The sequence below is a fragment of the Peromyscus maniculatus genome, chromosome 6 (assembly GCF_049852395.1).
Source record: "Peromyscus maniculatus bairdii isolate BWxNUB_F1_BW_parent chromosome 6, HU_Pman_BW_mat_3.1, whole genome shotgun sequence".
In the NCBI taxonomy this organism is placed as follows: Eukaryota; Metazoa; Chordata; class Mammalia; order Rodentia; family Cricetidae; genus Peromyscus; species Peromyscus maniculatus.
This window is the reverse complement of record NC_134857.1, coordinates 134,764,893-134,789,345: the sequence shown is the minus strand read 5'-3', so window position 1 is coordinate 134,789,345 and position 24,453 is coordinate 134,764,893. Positions and strand designations below refer to the sequence as shown.

At 41.0% G+C, this 24,453-nt stretch overlaps 1 protein-coding gene across 6 annotated transcripts in view; it reads right to left on the bottom strand.

Annotated features, from left to right (window-relative positions):
* The window catches only part of Erich3 (glutamate rich 3), a 110,984-nt gene that overhangs the window by 6,061 nt on the left and 80,470 nt on the right, over positions 1–24,453 (bottom strand). For all 6 annotated transcript variants that reach the window (XM_042280185.2, XM_042280184.2, XM_076575280.1 and 3 more), the window contains 2 exons: positions 17,706–18,143; positions 5,320–5,445 (listed from right to left, as the gene is read on the bottom strand). In XM_042280185.2, the coding sequence (XP_042136119.1) occupies positions 5,320–5,445; positions 17,706–18,143 (564 nt within the window). The remainder of the gene's footprint in view (positions 1–5,319; positions 5,446–17,705; positions 18,144–24,453) is intronic.

Genomic DNA, 24,453 nt, shown 5'->3' with positions numbered 1-24,453 from the left:
CTCCATGATAAAAAGAAAAAAAAAATCTCAGGTGTGGTAGTTCATGCCTGTAAACTAGTGCTAGGAATCAGGGGATAGGTGAATCCCTGGAATTGATGTTCAGTCAACCTTGCTTACTGGTGAGCTCCAGGTTCAGTAAGAGATCCTGTCTCAAAATAAAACAAACAACAACAACAAGTAAAACAGGGTGAGAAATGCATTATGAATGACAAGCAAAGATGACCTCTGACCTACATATGCACATGGGCACTCAAGCACACATATAGGCACCCACACTCACCAACATGGACATTATGGTAATTTGAATGAGAATGAATCCCAAAAGCTCCTATATTTGAATACTTGGTCATATGGTTTGACTACTTATTGGAATTGCTTGGGAAGGATTAGAAGGTGTAGCCTTGTTAAAGAGGAGTATCACTGGAGGACAGGATTGGAGATTTAAAAAGATTCACACTATTCTTAGTGTTCACTCTCTCTGCCTCTTACTTACAGATCAAGATGTGAGGTCTCAGCTGTTCTTGCCACCCTGCCTGTGCTCTGCCATCATGGACTCTAACCATCTGAAATAACAGCCTTAGTAAATGCTTTCTTTTATAAGTTACCTTGGTCAGGTTGTCTCTTGCACAGCAAATGAAAAGTAACTAAGAAACAGGGAGTAGGTTTTTGCTGTGTCAATGCTGGTTTGGGGAGAAGTGTGGAAGACTTTGGGATTTTGGACTAGGAAAGTGGTTGTATGCTGTAAATGGAACTCAATAGGCCAACCTAGTAGGAACATGGAAGACATTTGTGCCAAGAGCTATGTGGGCCAGGTTGGAACAATATTAGCAGTTGAGCTAGAGACCACTCTTGTGATATATTAGCAAAAATGTGGCTACATTTTGCCCATGCCCTAAAAATTTGGCTGAGGCAAAATTGAAAGACAATGGACTAGTGTAATTGGCAAAGGAGATTTCAAGACGGCCTGATACCAGCTCTGTCATGTGGTTATTACTGGTCACTCTTATGCAGAGCTACAGTTAAAAGGATCAAGCAGGATAAAAAAAATGAAATGTTCAGTTTGGAGAGAAGGAGGACTAGGTTAGGAAGTGTTGTAGCCAAGGCTTGTGCTGAAACAGACAAGAAGAGTCCTGATGTAAACTGAAATCAAGGGAGGGGTCCACCAGGGTAAGACCTGCCCAAATACACCTTTAATTTTTAAAAAAGAAATACCTGAGGAATTTTATGCTCCCACTAAGCAACCACAAAGGAAACCTTATGTAAATGGAATTCAAGGAAGAAGCCAGGCTCCATCCAAGCCAGACCTGAACTTGGCACTGTTTTCCACCTGGTTCTGGCTTTAGAGTCATAAAGGGTACAGAGTCAAGAGGTTGGAGAATCTTCATCTGCAGTTAAGGAGAGCTGCTGAGGTCAAGCATGTGACGGGGAGATCACTGAAGGAAGTTGTGAAAGTGAAGCCTGGATGATGCTGGTGATACCATGGCCATGGGATGTCTGCCAACGAGAGCTACAGGTAGGTAGTGGAACTGCCCAAAAGAGAGAAGTCTGTTGCGGTCAGCAAAGCAGGAATGGGCTGAGCTATCTAAACCTTTGACATGAGACAGGAAAATGTAAGATTTGGAATTTGAGTTTTGATTTTGTTATTTCCTCACTGTGCCCCATTCCTACATTTTGCAATGATAATACATATTCTGTGCCACTGTATATTTGAAGTATTGATTTGGGGTTTTGCTTTTAATGGGGGTTACAATTAAGAGATTGTCTTAAGTCTCTGAAGAGACTTGGACTTTGGACTTTTGAATATCGTGGAGACTGTAAAAGACTATGGGTACTTTAAAATTTGGAATGAATACATTTTGCTTTATGATGTGGACTAGGAAGTTTGGATGAGAATGCCCGCTATAGGCTTATATAAACTTGGTCTCTAGTTGGAGGGACTGTTTTGGAAGGATTAAAAAATGCTGCCTTGTTGGAGGAGGTGTGCCACTAGTGACGTGCTTGGAGGCATCAAAAGACTTATACCATCCTCAGTTTCTCTTTCTGCTTCCTCCTTCAGGATCAAGATGTGACCATTCAGCTGTTCCTGCTGTCCTGTTTGCTGAACCACCATGGGCTCTACCCTCTGAAGCCATAAGCCCAGTTAAACAATTTTCTTTTATAAGTTGCCTTGGTGTAATGTCTGTTCTTGGTTGTCAGTTTCACTACATCTGTTATTAACTAAAAGCCAAATGACTAGACACATCTGTGAGGGCTTTTTTTTTTCTTAATTGAATCGTTTGAAGTGGGAGACCCACTTCTAATCTGAATTGTGGAGGTGAGAAGTTAAGCCTCTAATCTAGATCTTTTGAGGTGAGAAAATTCACCTTTAATCTGGCCACACCTTCCACTGGCAGCCTATATCAAGGACATGGAATAAAGAAGACCTCTCTCTCTCTCTCTCTCTCTCTCTCTCTCTCTTGTTTGTTCTCACCTTTGCTAGCAAGTTCATTCCTTCAGTGGCATTAGAGCCTACTTCTTTGGGATTCTCGCACATACTAAAGAACAGGTGAGACCTGTAGACTGAACAACTACGGGATTCTTGGAAATTCTGTTCATAGGCAGCCAGTGTTGGATTAGCTAGACCACAGCCTGTAAATCATTCTAATAAATCCCTTTTCTATATATATAGAGAGAAATGCTTTCTATAAATTCTGTTACTTAGAGAACCCTGACTAATACTTGGCCATGGTGTTTTGTCACAGCATTAAAAAAGTAACTAAGACAGACTCGCATATACATACACACAAAAGGATACATTTGTAGACTCTATGAATTGTAATAAATTATTCTACCAGTTTATCATGTAAAGTTATGCAATAAGCAAGTAAATCTTCCTCATTTCCTTCGCTCACTTGCATTCTCAAAATATTTTGGCATTTATTTGTTGTATTGAGGAACGTGGTCACTTGCCTATCACAGTGAACACGTGGAGGTCAGAGGACAACTTTTCATAGCCAGTTCTCTCCCTCCACTGCGTGGATTCCAGGGATGGAACTCAGGTCACCAGGTTTGGCAATACATGCCTTTACCCTCTGGACAGAGGCTTGCTTGCACTTTTGGCTATTTTACCTATTACTGTCAGTGACAATCTAAAAGAAACCAAAACTCTGTTCCTAGCTTTCCCCTTCCCCTCTATATACCCTACAATGTTAGGGCTCCACTACATCTTCAAACATGCCCTTTGCTGTCCACCTCAGTCTCTTGCCAAGTCCACAGACTATTTGGGCAATAGGTGATAAGAGCTGGCATGACATTCCCCTTAAAACATGTATTTAGAAGATGATTTCTGTTGTCTTCAATCAAAAAGTAAAATTTTAATAATCCAGGTCTATCAGTGAGGCTAAGGTTGACTTTTATAGGTATTTTTATGTGCATCAATTTGCAATTTCCAAAATTGTACTTAAGAGCTCTGGAAGGGCAATGCAGAGCCAAACTATCTGCTCAGATGACACGTAGCAAATTCACCTGAAAAAAGATGCAGCCCATTTCTACTTCACAATGACTGACTGACTTAGGACACAGCTATGTTGGGACAATGAGAAATCGTGCTGGATGTCAAGTTCCTGCTTCTTATGTGTTGCTGTTCAGATTCCTGCACGAAAATGTTATTAAGAAGTCAGTTGTGGAAAACACTTCAATAAAGACATCTGTTTTTCTAACCTGGCCTCTAAATTTATGGATTAATTAAAGAGCATTCACGAAAACAGGGGAATAAAATTGCCTAGTCATCATGTAATAATATACTGTTCAAATTCTAGGCGAGAATGTGCTAATGACACCCAGCAGATCTGTCACATGAACACAGCACAGAGAAGTCAAACAGGACATTCCCAAAACAAGGGAGAATCAGTGATTGAAGCCTTTCTCAGAAGTAGCAGTACGTAAAAGGTGTATGTTTTTATGGCAACCTCATGAGCTTTGGGGAACTGTTTTACTAAAGCAAGTGTGCAGTATTCATGAACAAGGGCACTACATCCTGTGCAATGAGCATGTGCCTGGGGTCAGACAGGCCTGGTGCACATGGCCCTCTTATTTTACCAGTTATATGAACGTAGGAAATGGCACCCCTCTGAGCTTTCATCTTTTTATCCATAATGTGGTAGCAGCCATGTTTGACTGGCAGAATTCTTGCAGCCATCGATGTGTGGCTGTGTGGATTGTCATCACTGCGTGTGCTGTAAGAGCCCCTGACTTCCTACTCTTGTCCCACTGCTTACAATGAACTAGACTTTCTTACTGGAGTCTGACCTAAAGAACAGCTATAGCATGTGTTTGGGAGGTTCACCAGAGTCTCTCTAAAGAAAAGTCTACTGCAAAAGTTCAGCATTTCTCTCCTGTGACTCTACTCACTGCTTCTCCAAATGTCCCCTGACCCTCTTCATGCTGCCCAAAGAAGAAAGGAGTCTCTCCTATGCCGTCTACAGCATCCATGAAGCTATCTGGTAGAGCTTGATAAGTCTTACTTAACACCGGAGATGGGGTAAAGTGATGAGCAAAATGAGTACTCACACATACTCACACACATTCAAATCAAAAGTCTTAAAACAGTGTTCATAAGAGGAAGCCCACATCACAGACATGGGACACTGACCAGATGTATGTGAGTCATATTCACTGATTCGATGTTTCGATGGCAGTCCTGAAGATGATTATACACTGGCAACAGTAAATTCTTTCCTAATTATTAAAAGGGCTGAGTTTACATGAGTCTTTGTAAAATATGGTGTGCTGGGGCTCTTGATGTCTCTTACTCGGTCAGCAAAGGTAAATTCACCTGCTTGGTCAGTTGAAGTAATATGACCAATCTGAAAATTAGCACCAGGTTTTTGTTATTGTTGTTGTTTTATTTGTATATTTTGTTTTGGTTTTTTTAATCTTAAACATCAATTTATTTATTTATTTATTTATTTATTTTTGTTTTTTCAAGACAGGGTTTCTCTGTGTAGCTTTGGAGACTGTCCTGGAACTCACTCTGTAGACCAGGCTGGCTCACAGAGATCCACCTGCCTCTGCCTCCCTAGTACTGGAATTAAAAGAGATTGCCACCACCATTTGGCCACATCAAAAAAAGAAAAAGAAAACCACCCACAGCATTTATGGCTAATATCGGTTTTAAAGCTCCCCTTCAGGCCTATGGGTCACTTCCTGCCATCATATTCCATATTCATTACATGAGAATTAAATAAAAAACAATGGACCAAAGGCTCAAACAGGACTTGAAGATGAAAGGCAGAGACAGCAGCATTTGTGGAGGACTTCACTTCAGTTCTTCACCCTTACCTCCACCCAGGCTGACCTCCAGTTTTCTCGTGGGTGTCATCCCATCGTCCTCTGTGGTGCTAAGTCCAGCTGCCGTGTGGGAGCGGTAGTGTTCAGGTGATTGGGCTTCACCTGTTACCTGTGCAACTGATTGGAGAGCATATAAAACATCAAAAAGAATAAGACGGGACATGGGACATCAGTATTTCACGTCATTCAAGTAAGGAGGGGTGAATTTAATTTAAACAAATTCACACTAAAATGTGACTTGCTTCTAAAAATATATAAAGATTAAACAACTTCCAAGCTATGATTTTTGAAAGGAAAACACAGCACACCATAGTCAATCACAAAGTGAGGAGACTCATGCAAAGAAACATTTCCACTAAAATAGGTCAACAGCCAGAATCAGCGACAGTTGCCGAGTGCACATGCGATGGATGGGTGACTGGAGAAGCAGCCCAGTAGCCTTTCACTCTCTAGAAATGTGTGTTCTTCCTTCTATGACACCAATCATTACTGCTCTTTTACATAACCTACTCATGCTAACTCACCCTGAGTGACTCGTCCATTAGTAGATTTAATGATTTGACCTCAGTGACCATATGCACAGAAGCTGTCACAGAATTCCTATCAGTTTGACAGTATACATGCTCACACAAATTCCTGTTGTATAATGCTGCCTACTACCAAAGACCTCAGAGGCATAGATGTCCAGGTTCAGGTCCTATCTTCCATGCTGTTTCCTCAGTTTACCTATCTGTCAAGAGATAAGGACTCAAGTGTATCAAGAGGATTAAATGAAGTAATGTATACAGAGCACGGGGAGCTTCCCTGAACCAGCAAGGGCCTGGGTACCTAACAGCAAGAACTACTGCTGCACGGTGGGGGTGATAGCGGGTATTTTACATGTTTAGTCAGTGATGTCCAAGCTGAGGTAAACTGTAAAGTCAATTACATTTGTCTTCTTGTCTGACAACTCCTTCCTCACTGCCCATTGTCTGATGGCCTGTGTCTAACTTCATAATGCTACAGCTACACATTACCCTGTAGTCAACAGAAGTTCCATCAATAACGTGAGACTGAGGTCTGCCTTCGGGAGTGAAGACACAGTAGAGCAGTCTCCTGTCTCCCCCTCTGTTTCCACACTTCTTCCCAGTCTTTACCTCTTCTTCCTCACCTTCTGACATTCTGATACGAGCTAATCCAAGGACTACACTTTGAGAAGAACCATCATAGCGCCATCTCTAATTATTGGCTAGTTTAAAATAAATTTCTGAGAGGTAACTAGTGGTTTGGGAAGAAATACTGTGATCTCTACAGGTGGATCTCAGTGGGGAAAATGGTAAATTCTGAGACGAACATGGAAACAAAGAGGACCATCATATAGCTCAGATACGTTGTTTACTGTTTTGTGTGAACATCATGTTTCTTCATTTATCCAATGTACAAACTGAAACATTTACTTAAAACACTAGAGTTTGGAGATGACATCACCTCATGACAACTCTGTTACAGTTGGTTGTGTTACTGAGTCAGTGTAGGAAATTATGAATGGAGGACACGGAACTCACCTATCATTTTGTCTATTATAACGATGTCATCATAATGTGGTATATTTAAAGTTTAAACAAGCAATGGTTTGGGGATGTGAATAAAGCAGTTTGGTTGACTGAGCAATGGCAATCACCAGGATGTTAGGGCGGGGGATGGAGATTGACTCAGCAACATTTCTGCAGTCCCAGCAGACATCTGGGTTTGCCCTAAGTGCCAAATACTGCAAGGAAACGAGGCCTTAACTAAAACAAGCAGAACTCCAACAGATAAATACCACGTGTTCTTTCTCCCATATGTGGGATCTAGATGCAAACTCACATACGTGTGTCGGTAGGAAAGTGGATGGTGACCTGGGGTAGAAGGAAGGGCCTCGGGGTTGGGAAAGGCTGAAGAGATGGGGTCATGGGAGAGGCATGACATGAGAGGACGACTTTGTGAGGAAGAAAGGGACCAGTAAGAAGAGGGCAATGTAGAGGAAGGGAGGTCTGTGGGTGAACCAGAAAAAAGCATGTGTTATCTATGGGTATGACTATCATAACTAAATCATTGCACTGAATGTTAACCAAAAAACAATTTTAAACGTGGCTTGCAATGATAATAAACAACAACAGTTAAACAGCAGCCACTGGAGAAACACTCGACTAAGCAGCCATGCATTAATCCGACCATGATGACTCACTCCAGATCAAGGCGAAGCTGCCTTAGTGAGTCAGGGCTGTGGCCACCACCTGGCCCATCTGCCGCTTCGCCCTGGAGGAAGTGGCTACAGAGCAGATGGAGGTCCCTGCAGTCAGGAGTGGCCAGTCACAGTTCAGCAAGAATGAGATTCTAGCCAAAGTGCTGAGGACGCAGCAGATCTTTGCCCAAGAGAAGGACTCACTAGGCCAGTTTCCTCAGATGCCCTTCTGATGCTGAAAGTTGAAAGCAAGAACTCGGCCATGTCTACCCGCTACTGTTTTCCACCCGTAGAGAAAGAGGGCTGTGCCTGCCCAGACTCCTGTGTCAACCGTGTGGCCAGCCACTTCGTTTCTCCTGTGTACCCTTCACCCTGCCCATTAGCCCTCTGTAAAGGTGAACACGAAAGGCCACAGGAATTGTCAGTTCTCCCAGGATTCTCGACAAATGGAGAGTTTCATACACAAAATTTCTTAGAAAACCACTCCAATGATGTAGGGAACCTCATAATAGTGTTCAAAATACTACAACAACTCTGTATTCCAATGTCAGTTTTCTATTAAAACAAATGCATTTTCCAGTAACACTTGCCATACTTCCCTAAAGATAAAAATGGTATAAAGCCACCATCTAAAGATAGAAAAGATAGAAAAGTAAGAAGAAAACGAGCACCACCCATAGATCTGGGACTCTGAGCTGCTAACTGATACTTCAGTGAATCCTGAGAGGTTCGTACTATGCATTTACTCTGGAGAGCTTCTCACGTCTCACTTTGTCAAGTCGGCAACATATTCTTTTTCTCCACTCAATAGGTAAAGAGGGTCTTTCAGTGCCTACAGAGCAGTGGTTCTCAACCTTCCTGATGATGTGACTCTTTAACACAGTTCCTCATGTTGTGGTGACCCCCCCCCACAAAATTATTTTCATTGCTACTTCATAACTGTAATTTTGCTGTTATGAATCGTAATGTAAATATCTGATATATATGATGTCTGATACTCAGATGTAGTGGGTAGCCATTCCAGCTTTGATCTGGAAGTTCCAACCCCCACTGAGGCTTCGGTAACTGTCACGCCTACAAGGTGGGGCCAAGAGAGGACCCTGAAGACCTGAGATCCTGATGGGCCAGCTCTCTTGGTTCCTGGACTCAGGATGCTGAAGGTAGACCGAGGAGAGTTCTCCAGAGAACACCGCTGGACTGTGCTACACCTTTCCCAGACCCTGTTACCTATCCCTTCACTTGTAAGTTACCCCACAAAATAAACCTCCCTTTTGACAAAGTGGAGTGGCCTTAATAATTTCACCAATACTCTACCCCTTTGAAAGGATCATTTAACACCAAGGGGTCACAACCCACAGAATAACTTTGAGAATAACTGATATAGAAGCTTCAAATAAAGATTCAGGCTGAGAATGTAGTTCAGTGATAGAATACATGCCTAGCATGTTCCAGAACCAGGGCTAGATCCCCAGCACCGCCCCCCCCCACACCACATATGCAAAATTTATATGACTAATGTATAATTTATGTAGTAAGGAGTTACAACCATTGTTTAATGAATTGTGAATTTCCTGCTACATGGTGACTGGGTTTGTCCTATTGGTTTTTTAGATTTTTTTTTTTAAAGAACTGTTTCCTTGTTAAAAATATCAACTGTTAAACATACAAGGCAAAGCTTTCTCCAGTTTCCTTTGCTAGAGTGATTACTGATTCATTGCTGTTGCTAATACTCTAAAGAATTTCTAATTACTTGGTACTAGCTCCTATAACTTTTTTGAGTTCCAAATTATCATCTCCATGATTTAGAGGCACACTACATAAAATTGAGAATGTAACCTGGTAAGTTTTCCAGCACCCTTTATTTAATTTTTACTTCCTTAGAGTGATTTCTTACTTATCCCAAATTTTTATTCAGTCAAGACACACTGTATTTTCCATTCTCACACACTCCTGGAAGTAGTGTTATAGTTTTTTTTTGTATATCTGTTATGTATTACTTAGCAATTTTTCACTATTGCTTGAGTGGAATCATTATATGAGGATATAGTTTGAAATATATCATCTTTAAAATAGCATTTTCTTGTTCTAATACCATGATCAATAATTAAGGAATGAATTTTTCTTTGATACAAGAACTGTTTGAGAACTTCCTTTAAGTTTCTCATCCATTATGAGAGCATATTATACTGTCCAAATGATTACTAACTTCGTATCACTGTTATCATAGAATCCAGACTCCAAAACTCGTATTCTGTGCTCCTAGGGAAAGGGCATGTGAGCACTCAGTGAGCCAGCCTTCTAAATCATATTGATGTCTTTTACATCATTATCTACTGGGAAAGAATGACAGTTTTATTTATACAAAAATGAGTGTTATTTGTGTGTTTTCATTTAAGAGTGTGGGAGCTTCCTGAATGCCCTTAACTTCCCATAGCAACTGCATAACTGCCTCCTTCTCAGATGCGTTGAGATAAGTAGCTATAAATTCTAAATCAGGGACCCAAGAGCCACATGGAAAGGAAGACGAGACAAGGCTCTGGCCCCATGTGCTGGCGTCCTGCTCTAGAGGCTCCAACCTCGCTCAGACGCTTGCTCTTCCAGGGCCGTTGTGAAGGGTTCTGATTTCCCCACAGCTCTAACACCACTGAGAGTTGATGTTCTTAGAGAATCGGTTCTTCTCATGTTTCTGCTGAGTTCCTTCCTCTCTCATGGGACATCAACTCCAGGGAGCTTTTTTTCCCCTCTCACACGCATGTAACAAATTCTGGGCTTATGTGACAGCTGGATTGTGAAGATGCCCATGACTCAAGAGAAAAATTAAAACCTTCCAAGTGTGATCCTTTATGGTATTTCTGACTTCAGACAAGACCAAGGGAGGAAACACAGAGCACCAAAGCTCATATTGCCAATTGCACTGGTGTTTCCAGAGTTTTTCTGATTAGCCTCCTCTTCGAATCTTAGCACCTGCCATGAAGCCAGTGGAGAAAATAGAGGCACGCTGCAAAAAGCCGAACACTGGTGGAAATAAACCAGACCATGAGATGTCAAAACTCAGGCTCTCGTAAGTAGAATACAAACAGAACACATATGGATGCCTGAGTCATAAATACTTAATAAATAAAAACAGTTTCAATCATTTCAAAGCACCGTCTGTCCATATGGTTTAAATGAGTAAGTTAGGAGTTTCCATTAGACTCCTTATCATAAACTTAGATTCTAAGAAAGATATTTAGAATGACGATGCAATAAGGGATGTAATTTTGCCAACTACACACAAATCCAGGAGGCCATGTTTACTTTTGTAATTTTTTTAAAAATAAATTTTTCTGCATTCATTAACACCCAGCTCAGATAAAAAGAAAAACCTATAGAGAAACAGAAAGTGAACAGGGATTCACTCAAGAGCTTCCACTTACTGTGCAGTGTGGGGGTTTGAGGGATTTTGTTTGTTTTCTTTTGTGAAGTGGCAAGTATTTTGTAGCCAACAGGGTCTGAGGAGGAATTTGGTCAGTGCGAAGTTAGATGCCTAATACACAAACTGATAACACTGTTGAAGCCACAAACCCTAAGTGTCAGTCTGTCCGTCTCACGCTGACTGTAGTTCTCACGATTACTTCTCTCTTCCACAATTTCAGATCTCAAAATGCGAGTGCCTCAGCTTGTAGGCCACACCATCTTTACATTCTCCGTCTGTTTTCTCAAAGACAGCCAGTCCATCCCTTCTCCTCTGCTAGAGCGGAAACAAATGAGCTGTTCCCATCTTAACATACTAAGAACGCCGAGCTGCCCCGGCGCAGAGGCAAATATGCCAATGGTTGTGTCTGAAATTCCAATCCATGAAAACAGAGTAAAGACATATTCAAGTTCATTCTAAGCCCACAGTCACCTTGGAGAGTATCTCTGTGCTTTGATTATTCTTTGCAGACTATCAATTCTCTTCTCCACAACTCACCGTGACAGACTCACAGCTAACCTCGTCTGCCTCCACAGTGAAGATGGCCAGGTGCTACCTGTGACATTGAAGCATGGCCCACACAAGCTAGAATCAGGTACAAGCTCGGGACCACGGCTGTTCAAGGACAGATTCTATCCTCCCTAAAGTGGCGGAAGTCATCTTTCTCAAACTTCCAGATCATGTCATCTGTCCACGCTGACACTTCCAAAGGAGATACTTCCCATGGCAGAGTAAGGACTTCACAGTGGTCTGTAAACCGGCCTCCCCTCCCCTCCCCTCCCCTCTCCCTGTCCCCCTTTCCCTCCTCATTCCTCTCTGCCCTCCACTCCACCCTACTCCATTCTACTAGCCTCCTTCCCAGACTCTGATAGCAGCTCCTCCCCAGCACAGGGCTGTGGCTCCTCGCTGTCCCTTAGATCTCTTGCAGGTGACAGAGTGGCTGACCTCTGTCCTTTCCTCATGTCTCTGCTCAAATGGACCATCAGCAGCGAAGCCAGCCCTCCAAAGGCACCCCCTAAACAATCCTTCTGCCTCCTTATTCTCATGCCAGGTAACCCACCATGCTTATTATCCATTTATTAAATGTATTCCCTCCCTGATCACAAACTTCGTATAGTCAAGGACTTTGTTATATTCACACAACGAACAGTGTTTGATACAAAGCATATGTCAAATGCACTGTGGCAGAAGGAATCTACTAGAACAGACAACTGACTACTTCCACATACAGCAGCAGAAGGAATCTACTGAAACAGACAACTGAATAAGTCCACATTCACTCAGACTTTGTAATTAGACCTCAGCTCAGCTCAGATTTGTCTGCTGTCATTCAGACCTGCTTTACCCTGTGCACATAACAACAAATAACATTTTACTTTAGTTATATACCCTTACTTAAGTTTAAATTATACAAGCTGACTATTCTTTTTTTGTTTGTTTGTTTTTGTTTTTGTTTTGTTGTTTTTTTTTTGTTTTTGTTTTTTTTGGACTATTCTTAATTTACACATAAAAATATAGAATGATATTTGTATAATATTGTAATATCATTCTATATTTTTACGTGTAAAAATAAAGATACACATCATTGGCGAAGCACTTGACTAGCAGGTTCAAAGGCCTGGGTTCAGTCCCAGCCTTCTCCTCTCTCTGTCTGTCTCTGTCTCTGTCTCTCTCTCTCTCTCTCTCTCTCTCTCTCTCTGTGTCTCCCCCCCCACACACACACACCAGAAATTACTTCTATATGTCTTTTAAATTGTAACAAACAGAAAACACTACTCTTCCATTATTTTATGTTCAGAATCTGTAAATATATCTCCATAAAATGTCTAGAATCATGATTGTTTAGCCATGGCTACATATATGAGGAAGATAGGAAGCTGGACAGTGTAAGCTTTTACTGGCACCCTGTCCTTTTCCCTGTAATATTAAACTTTTGAGCCAATTGTTTGTGAGAAAAAAGACTATCAACACCCACAAAATATGTAAATTTTGACACAGTAATTATATTTTTTATAACATATCCTGAGGAAATATTTTTGAATTTGAAATAAGTTAGGTAATCAAACACTAAAGTACTGCTAATCATAATTAGAATAAAAAATGTATCATGATAAAAATGGAAAAATATAAACATCCAGCAGTAGGGAAGTGGTTAGCTTCTGAGGAAACCCCAGGATGGAATACATGGACATTAAGGATGCTCTTTAAGGCCACACAGGAGTGTTTGTAGGGTCATATTAAAGCATGAGGCAGATCATGCTTTACAAAAGCTTTATAAATTTACAATTAACTGTAAAATGTCAGTTTAAAAATTGAAAGACTAACCAAACAGTAAAAGTGATTTTTCATGTAATAAATGCATGAGTAATTTTACACTACTTTTCTCTAGTTTATAGATGTTGTCCCATGTGTATTTATGTAGATATTAATGAAAACATAAACATTAGCAATTAAAGTTATGTATTAAAGCTTAAGAAAGATAAAAGTCTCATCCCTTGCCTTCTAGCATCAAACCTATATTAATAAAAATACTATTTAGGTGTCTGTGAAATTAGAGGTATCAAGTACAATATGTTTCCCAATGTATTTGACAAAATAAACAAATATACTTATCATTTCTAAAATATGAGGGATGAAATCTACTGATGTGTTCACAATCTCTGTTATTTTATTCATCAGCATATTACAGTCCATTTTATTGAAATCCTACTTTCCAAAAAATTATATATATATATATATATATATAGCTAAAAACATCTATGCTTCAAATATTTCAAATCACTTTCCCTTTTTTTCATTGATTTTGATACATATTATTACAGGATGATAATTTATTTTCTGTAAGCTCTACTTTGGTTGCTTCCTATTGCATTGCCCATTGTCAAGTGATTCATGACTTCTTAATTTGTTTGAAATGTTTAGACACTGAATAGTATCCCCTGCTTAAAATGCCATATCCTGATGCTTCAAATCTCCTACGAGTACCACCTTGTATTGCAAACACACCATTGCACACGTGATAAGGAGCCTTGGCGTGAGGCATCTGTGTGTGCACCCGTGTGCATTTGTTAGACAGGAGCAGGGAGGCAAGAGTTTGAAGAGACTGGGGGAGCAGAAGTCTGAGGGAAGACAGATTAGAGATGGTGCATCAGGATTGTAAATGAAACCAGTGAGAAAGTGATGCAGGTGAATGCAAGGCAAACTGGAGAAGAGCAGGGTTGACTCTCCTCAATGCTTCCAGAAGCAGGGACAGCCTCCAGACACCTTGATTCTTATCTCTATGAGGCTTCTGATTTGTCTTAAGAAATGATAATAAGTGTATTGTCTCAGGTGTTAAGTCTGTTATACTTTATTATAGCAGTAACATTAAAGTTAGACAGAATACTTATTAAATATAGTATGTTCCTTATGTTGTAGTAATATATATAATATGTATACTGTCCTTGAAAGGAAGATGTATTACTTATACAGAAGTGTATTGTGTAACTACACACAGCAGCAGCTTAAAAGATTTATACATGTGTTGTTTATATACACAATGAATTGGTAAAAGTATACATTTTATTGATATGCTACCAATCTCTAAGTATAAGATGGCCTACTGCTCATCTTAAGAAATACAGTGTCTCTATGAACTTCCTGATATTTACAATATATGACTGTATTATGGGTCAAAGAATGGGAACAGTTTCCAGGGTGGTTACTGTGGGATGTTCTGTATGGCAAATGTGTTGCTCTGATTGGTCAATAAATAAAATACTGATTGGACAGTAGTCAGGCAGAAGGAAGTATAGGCAGGACAAGGAGGAGAAGAATTCTGGGAAGTGGAAGGCTGAGTCAGAGACACTGCCAGCTGCCACCATGACAAGCCGCATATAAGATGCCGGTAAGCCACGAGCCACGTGGCAAGGTATAGATTTATAAAAATGGGTTAATTTAAGATATAAGAACAGTTAGCAAGAAGCCTGCCACGGCCATACAGTTTGTAAGTAATATAAGTCTCTGTGTTTACTTGGTTGGGTCTGAGCGGCTGTGGGACTGGCGGGTGACAGAGATTTGTCCTGACTGTGGGCCAGGCAGGAAAACTCTAGCTATAGGGGGTTCTGGATTTCATGAGGATACAGATCCTGCTACCTGGCAAGACACTCCATCTCCAATGCAGCTGCCCTGGGCTTTCTCCAGCAAGGCAGGAGAGCCACACTAGGATTGGAGAGCCTTGTTTACAGGAGACTGTCCTGTTACCTCTTGTGCCGTATTCACTGAGGCAGCTCAGGACTGCTGGCCTCAAACTCTTACCTGTAGTCCCAGACATTTGTTTTTCCTAAATGTGTGTGAATTATTTATCCCTGGAAGAACTTGCAAAACAAATTTTATCCTAAAAACTGTCTAGTGATACTTTGTTTTGAATTGTAGTAGAGCAAACTAATAAACTTACGAGATTACACAGGTATGGTGAGGACATAGTTCATAAACCCCAGAGGGGACATATAAGGGAAAAGGGAGGCGTGAGGATGCCGGTCACAGGACGCGTGACACCCAGGCAGGATGGGCATTACTGGGCTTGGAAGGAGAAAGGGGAAAAGGATCCAGGATGGGGAGAAAAAACATCAACAAACACAAATTGCATATGCAAATATCATCATGAATTCTAATACTTTGTATGCTATTTTTAAAAATGAAGAGAAGTACCTAGTTTTCTGAAATTAAAATAATGACAAAATCGGTGTTACATCTGTTTGTTTCTCCTCTTCGGAGCTCAAATACAGATTCCACATGTGCTAGGCAAGCACTGTCCTGCTCAGCTGTGTTGCCAGCCCAGGTCAGTCTCCTTCATTAGTAACTGCTAAGTTATGTAAATCCCCTTGATCTGTTTTACTCCCCCAGAATATGAGGACTAGATCCACTGTCTGGAGCACTTTGTCTTGGGTCCCTACCTTCAAATTTGTGTCCAGCCTTAAAATCCTTATCAAGCACATTCTTCAAGAAAGCTTGCTTTCTTTTTTAAATAAATTTTGAGAATATAATATAATTACATCATTCCCTCCTTCCCTTTCCTCTCTCTAAGCACCTCCCTTGTATTTCCCTTCTTTTCCTTCAAAGTTATGGCCTCTTTTTCTTTAATTAGGGTGTGTATGTATACTACTTTATATATATAATATATATATATATATAACTAAATATATAAATACAGCCTGCTCAGTGCTCAGTGCATACAATGTTACTAGTATATGTCTTTAGGGCTGACCATTTGGTGTTGGACAGTTAATTGGTATGCTCCTCCCTGAGGTAAACTATTTCCCCAACTCCCAGCATTCCTTAGTTCTCTGTAGTTCTTTGGGGTTGAGGCCTAGAGAGCTTTCTCCCTCCACATTAGCTTGTCTACTGTTAGTATCCTAGTTCAGGTCACATTTAGCAGTCATATCAAAGTGATCATAGCCACATGGGACTTGTCTTATTTTGAAATTCCATCTCATCACATCCCTTCTGTAATTTTGAACATAATTAGTGACATCAGTCCAGTTGTCAAGCTGTCTAACACTTTCTGGGAGGAGCTCCATTACATTTGTCTTGACGATACTACCATGACATACTACAAAGTTACATAAACAGTTCAACAGATAGGCATTTGTTCAATATCCTGTATTCCTAGATATAGGCCTGACTAGTATAAAAATAGCTTTTAGAGATCTAACATGTATAGCGATTAAAAGCACTCCAAGTTTTTTAAACATAGTTGGACTTCATGATATTAAAATGTGAAACAGATTTAAGTTGGAGGCCAGCAGAATGCCTGCTGCACTGTCGGGGAGGCCGATGAGAGCGTGGTGGGGCCTGGAGGCCTGGCAGAGTGCAGGGTGCTCTGTGAGAAGCAGCCGTCAGCGAAGCACAATCAGTCCACTAGCCACAGACTGAGCTCTGTCCATTGCTTGTTTCTCCAAGGTGACAGGAGCCTCAGACCTTTCATGTGTCTGTGGTCCTGGGGACACATTGTCCTACACCCTAAACTTCTCTCAGCAAACAGGACACACCCTGGAAACCCAGTGATCATGAAAGAGCTTGGTGTCAGAGCATAGTTCAGAGTGAAGACTGGAACATCTTAGGGAATTTTAATATTTTCATCTAAATCTGTTTAGTGACAGGAAGACAATGGAAGTCTCTAGAAACTCTGGGGCCACTCCACCTGACCCGATTCTGGGACAGCCCCTTGGATGTACAGTTCTTGGCAACACAATCTTCTTAAGAAATAGCTGCTTCCCCTGGAGAGATGAGATGGCAGTGGTATGATGCAGTGAGTTCACATTCAACATACAACCATGCATAAGACATGCAAAGCACCATCCACATGAGCTGTGCATATACAAATGTAGCCGTGACTCAGAATTAACAGCAATGTTAGCACAGACCTCTAAAAAGCCAGACATATCTTTGACTTCACACATGTATGGTGTTTTATTTGATTTTTGAGATAGAATTACCATAGGAAGGAATTTACAGAAAATAGGAAACAGGCTATGTAAGAATGATCAAGTCATTTTTTAAATGCAATAGAAGGAAAACAGCAAGCTGAAAATACACGTGAAATTCTGTGACAAGAAGAAAGGGAAATATAGAATCCTTCCAGAATCATCCAGACTGATTGCCCAGCTCTGTCAGTCGCAATGACCAGATCAGCTTCCATGCACAGGTACGTGAGAGTGTCATCTCATTGGCTGTACTTACCCTCTTCTTCCAGCCCAGGGAGGCCTGCTTTTCTGTCCTCTACCACAGTTGTGCCTCCTACCTGGAGCTGACTTTTAGCCTTTGCCTCTGGAGAAGCAGACTGCCTAGACATCTTGGCTTCTGTAATCTCTTGGGTTCCCTCTGTTGGTTCTTCCTCAGTAACATGTATATATCTAACCTCTGTCGATGGAGGGCCGTTATCCACATCTACTTTTGTGATTTCTTGCTCTTCGATCTCAGTTTCCAAGGACTCCTCGGCTGGAAAGTGGAATTTTCCTTGGTCATCGTTTTCCTGTAGGTCGTGAGAAGAGGAACTTGTGGAACTTCCCCCCGCACTGTTTCCAGAGTGGGCATCTGCACACAGCTCCGTAGAATCGTCTTCACTGTCACTGGAGTAAGGGTGACTTCTGGATGAGATCGATGAAAGGGTCTTAGTATCTGCAAAAGTAAAATGATAACATCTTTGTTATGTCCTAAATTTATGAGTTGATATGGAACTATATTGGGAAAAAATAATATTAAATCTTTAACAAATATACCTTAGGGAAAATTGTTCCCTCAGTACATTCTATATTATTGTCATGATAAAGAAAAACTGATCTAAAAACTACCAAGATTTTTTGGTTTGGCTTGGTTTTACTTTTACTTTTGTTGTTGTTGTTGTTGTTTTATTTGTCTTGTTATTTTGAGACAGAGTTTCACTATGCAGCTCACACAGCCTTCACATTCCAGGTGTTCCAGACCCTACCTCCCAACTGCTGGTATTGCAGGTGTGTGTCCCTAACCCAGCTTAGGAACGATGAAAGTTTTTAATAGATCACATTTAACAAAAAACCAAGTCTAGGTTTGGATTTTCTTGGAGAACCTTTAGAAAGACTATAAATATCTTGTTAGTAGAAATTTTGAATACTACTTTGCTTTTATGAAAGCACATATTTATTTCTACTGTTTAGCCACAGCAGTAATGTCAATTATTTTTATCTGCTGTAAAGTGTACCACCCTAGAACACTCTGGCAACTGGGTACCATCTTTGTACTTACAAATTAGGTGAACATTAGTAAATGCTCTTAGGATATATGTGTATGTAGATAATACCTTTTTTGGAGTCCCTAAAAGCAAGATATCAAAAGGAAGCTGCCTGAGAAGAAGACACATTGAACAAGCTCCAAGAGAAAGTCTTAGGGGAGTTAGGAAGCCAAGCAAGGACGGGAGACAGCCAGTCAATGGGCTGCTTCCGGGATCAGCTCAACTCAGTTGGGAGTTGTCCTAGAAAGATATAATGAAATGAAGAGGGGGCTGCGTTTTCTCACTTTGAATCAGATATTGGCTATGGGCCACCCTCGGGGGATATAAATTCCATGGTTTCTCCAGGCATTTTATGCCCAAGGGTGAAGAAATTCCAATAACCTAAGGCAATCCCTAGAAGAAGACAGGGTTGAGAAACCACGAGGCAGACCGCAGAGCAAAAACAGAGGCCTCAGACGCACCCCCAGCTGGAGCCACAGATATATACTAGAAACATGCAGTAGTCCCAGATGGCTTGCACGTGAGCCCCCAAGGCTGTGAAAGCATCCAAGAACAAACCTCCATGCCGACTCTATGTAAGGAGGAGGCACAACGTCAAAGTCCCTTATTATATTGCTTCCAACAAGAGAAACATAAGTTTGTGTTTGCTTCATAAAACAATTGCTCTGAACTTAAAATTATTTTTATAGAAAATACTTTATCTTTTGGGGGTATCAGGGACCAAGCATTAGTACAGAATACGCTAGCAGATGAGACTCTCGGTGCCCCCTAGTTTTCCGGATTTATTTCCTCTGTGTTCCACATTCACTTAGCTGACTTTGTCACTGTGCCAGCTAATGTGGAGCTAAAGATGAAAACTAAATAAATAAAAATACCAGCCTTTCCTTCCTCTTCCCCCTGTCCCTCTGGCTCTGCCAGCTCTCTGTGACACATCCTCTCTGTCTAAGTATAGCCACAGAGACATACCAACACTTCCAAGAAGACACAAGTGAAGCCTAGGGCACCAAGGCACCAGCGAGGAAAGGTTTCTTTAAGCAGTAGCCTCTCTGAACCCGTTCCCATCATCACCTTGGCAAGTGCCGGGTGACTCCTGTGCTTCAACAGAATCCTTTTTTGGGCCATTCACTCTCTATTCCCCAAAAAATTTTAAGAGAAACAGCTCACTCTTCTTAGTGGTTCCATGGATGTCCCTACCCAATGCACCATTAGCTGGGACATGACATCAGCTTGCTCAGAGACCCCAGGACTGCACGGGCTGTCTGGGTATCAGCAGGATGATTCCCACTTTGGGCTCTGTAAATTGTTTACAGGATAATAAATGGCCACCCCCTCCATCATTTGTAGTGGCTTCTGTTAGGTATATTATCTTATTTCAAAAGGCTGGCAGCTCATCCTGGTTCAATTTTCAGTACGTTCAGGAAAGAAGGGGAAATGAGCAGCCTCATGGAGCAAGTGCATCTGACCTCCAATACAAACATTTCCGTTTTCAAATTCCTCCCTCATCTCCAGGTGTCGTTTGCTCTCGTTCTCCCTTCTTGTTCTATTTCCCTACAGACCCTGGGATAAGACAAGGCTTAGAGAAAATGCTCCAGGTTCATGCACTAGGACTTCCACAGTGAATTACATTTCTTCCCTTAGAAATAAGGCAATATTTATATAAAAGCTTCCAAATAAAGCAACTTGGAGGACATATTTGAAATTGTTTGTCATCAGAATGGAGAGACTGTTGCAGGCACATAGTAAAGCAACAGCCTCTTGCCTGATTCCATTTGTTCCATGAAGTCCTGGTCCTGTTGCTGAGAGAGCCTGTTGCTGAGAGAGCCTGTTGCTGATCGCCTTGTCCAGGAAAAAATCTGTACTTAGTGTCTGTGGCTCTGCCAGAGCCAACTGCCTGTTCCCCACTGTTTCCTGTCCCAAGCAGGACGATTGCTTCCCCTTAATAGTCATTCAATCCCCACCCTTCCTCCTTTTTCCTTTCCACTGACAATATAGATTGCCTGCGTGGAATAACCCATCCCTTAATGCTGAGATGCTCCTATGTGCCAGGAAATAGCCTACAACGAAAAGAAAGCCATGGCCTTTGCTTCTGCACAGATGGCATGCTCTTCAATGACTAATTATTTGCTCACTTTTGCCGAACAGATAATAACTCTCCCGCTTATTTGAAGTGTTTGTTCATTTTCCTAGCGATCACCATGAAGAGTTCTCTTCATGTGTGGCTACTCTTCTCACCATCAACGCCTGCACTGTCTTAAGCCAGTGACAAGGGTGAGCTTGCCTTTTTAATCATTCCCACACTCTTCAGCATGTAGCATACTTTAACATTTGCTAGTTCCTCGGAGTCCTTGTTTTTACCTTGTTCTGTTTCTTTGCTGTCGTTGTTAAGCTAGAATCTCAGATACCCTGGTTTAATTATACAACTTAAAGTGGTTAATTTTAGTTAGTGATTTATATCAAGCCCATGGAGCCACGACTCTTTCCCGCTGTATCACCAATAGTATCTTTTTTTTAACTAAGTTTTAAGAATTCAAAACAAAATCTTCACTTCACAAATGACACTCTTACTTTCTTCAGATTTAGCCTGACACATGAGTTCTTATATACTACCACTAATGATTCCTGTTTATATTCATGAGTTTGTGAACTGTTTCTATCTCATACCAGGTATTGGGGTTCAGGTAAAATCTTCACATACAACATCTAATGACAAGAAATTGATACTCAGTGAACATTCTAAAGCAGTAGTACTCAACCTTCTTAATGTTGTTACCCTTTAGTACACAGTTCCTCATGTTGTGGTGACCCCCAACCACAAAATTATCTTTTTCCTACTTCGTAACTGTAACTTTGCCACTGTTGTGAATCATAATGTAAATATCCAATATGCAGGATATCCAATAGTCTACCCCTGTGGGATTCACAACCACAGGTTGAGAACCTCTATTCTAGAATGAATAGATGTTTTAAAATGTAGAAATATAAGTTAAACTGACATATGAGCTCATCATTTGTTGTAAGAGCAGGCATACGACCTCCAACAGGTAATTATCACTGACTGAACTATGTCAGTTCACCAGTGAGTTAAATATGTACATTGTCTTATAAGGACATCTTTGCTGACAACAGAGCAATGGCAGAAAGAAAGAGCTCCAGAACGCAGCCGCCTTTATACTCTACACCGATTGGCTTGCTGAGCTCTCGAGTGAATCTGGTATTGAGACCAGAACAAATCATATCACACTGTGCTGCCTACATCTTTATGCGTTTGTATAATGATCTAGTCAGTCAAGCTTCCTTCAAAAGTTTACTGAGTAACATCATTACTACACATATCATGTGGGTTCAGGAGTATAGAGAAGCCTAATATGGTGGCACATGTTTCTGTTCCCAGCATGTGGGAGGCTGAGACAAAAGGACCTCAAGTTCAAGGCCAGCTTCAGCCACATAGTGAGATCATGCATCAAAAAGGCCAAACCATAGCAAAAGAACTCATTTGAAAACATTTCATGTAAACTAAGCATTGGTGGATTTAACCATCTTTCTTGAATCTGTGACTTCCTGCCTGAGCAGTCAACAACAGGTTAAGGAACCCATGTTATCAAGAGTTGACTAACGGGCTGGAGAGGTGGCTCAGCAGTTAAAAGTGCTTCCTGTGCTTGCAGAGGCTTGGGTTTTGTTCTCAGCACACACAGAGCAGTTTACACCTATCTAAAACTCCAGTTACAAGGCACAAAAAGCCTTTTTATAGCCTCCATGGGTACCAAGCAGGTATATCATGTACTTACATGCATTCAGGCAAACACTCTTACATATAAAATAAAATAAACAAATAATGACTAGTCATGCAAAAACTAACATAAATTCTGTCTATACGGTGTGTATAATCTCCTCATAGCCCTCCCCTATCCAAGATGTGGGCACTGCAGAACTCAAGAACGTGGTGCCATGCCAAATACAATGTCAACACAGAAGGGGGCCTTGTCATGTGCTTCTCTTCAAGTCCATAGATAGTCAAGCCAAAGTGACCAAAATACACTGTATACATATATGAAATCCTCAAAAAATATATTTAAGTTAAATAAATAATATCTCTAAATAGTAAGACTCTTAATGTGAAGTAAATTGAGTGTTTTGTGACTCTGAGATTTTAGGTCTATGACATCTACTTTATCAGACTGAAAAATACACAAATGAACTATTATAAGACAAATAAATGCTTCAAGTCTGGCTCTTTGAGTACTCTGAGAAACAATGCCATCTGTCTCTTGATCTCTAGTCTGTGTTTGCTGCCTCTCCCTTCTCTCTCATGAGGAACTACTTGTCCTTTCCCTTCATCTCAAGGCATTATTACCCAAACTGCCCATGAAAGGTGCATTTCTGCTCACACAGTGTTTTCCCCATCAGACTTTGAGCATTCATCTTTGACAAAGCATTTTCTGCTGGTAAATTAGTGTTTGGGGTTGCAAACACAAATGCAGAGATCAGAAGCTGCCATTCCTTTTAAATGGCAGGAAGCTGCGCACATCATTCCTGGAGCAGGGTCCTCTCTCAGTCGGCTCTCCTCCATCACTCATGGGCCACTCGGCAGTGTATTCATCAAAGTGTGCAGTGCAATTGTTAGCTGGCAGTTTAAACAGGGCTGACTTGTCATGAGAGTGACAGCCTGGGCAATTGTGTGCCCCTGGGAACAGGTGCAGGCAGGTTCAAATGAAACACATCCAAATACTAACAGCAAGACTCTTAATCATGTCAATAAAAGGGATGAACAGGTGTCTGGGATTCCATGCCCAAGCTATGCCTCTCACACATTTGTAGGTGAAATGCTGTATTTTCCATGAAATCCACAGCATTATATTGTCATTTTTAATAAATGTTATGTATTAGCCAGATGGAATTGCTAACTCTCACACGTCACATACTAAGAGACATACTTTTGAGTAACACAAAGGAATTGGATCAAAATAAAGGGTCAGAAGACAGGAGGCCTCCTGGGAGGACAGGCAGACAAGCAGTGAGATGATGGTATCTCAGAGCACTGGCGATGTGGCGATGTTTGCGCACACCCAGGATTTGAAGGGGTCCTTTGAAAGGACACTTTGATAATTCCATTATTGAAATGACAAGAGAAAATAGCTTGCCAGTTCAGCTCTGTCTCAAAAATTTTCCAGCATTTGTGAAGTGACTGTTCTGATAGCTCTCATCTTACAACTATTTAAAACATTACATATCCTGCTTCTATGCAATTCCATGAAACTTTTCCAGTAAATATTCTAAGAACCACGTAACATGAACATTAGGCAGAGAGCACAAGAGCAGCCAGACTTTAGAAGGCATGATGTCAGTAAGCCCTTTAAAAATAGTTACAAAATCCCTTGTGATGTTGTTTTTATCAGAAATAGCAAAACAACACACCACCTGGCTTTCTAAGCGTGGTTTTGTGTGCTATTAGTTTACATAATTTGAGAGACAAAATTTAATGCACAGAGAATTGTCTGAAAACTGACTGACCTCCCACTGGATAGGGCTTAAGGGCTTAGTGCAAACTTCCCCTGGGGCAAAGGCCAAAAATGGAGAGTAACACTTCTTCATGGAGAGGAAAGACAATCTAGTGAAGGTTAGAAACTCTGTTTTTAATTCCCCTTCATAAAAACAAAGCAAACTAAACAAGAAAACAGAGCTAGCAAAAGAAATCAAAAGAGCCCCTTAACTATAGAGACTCCA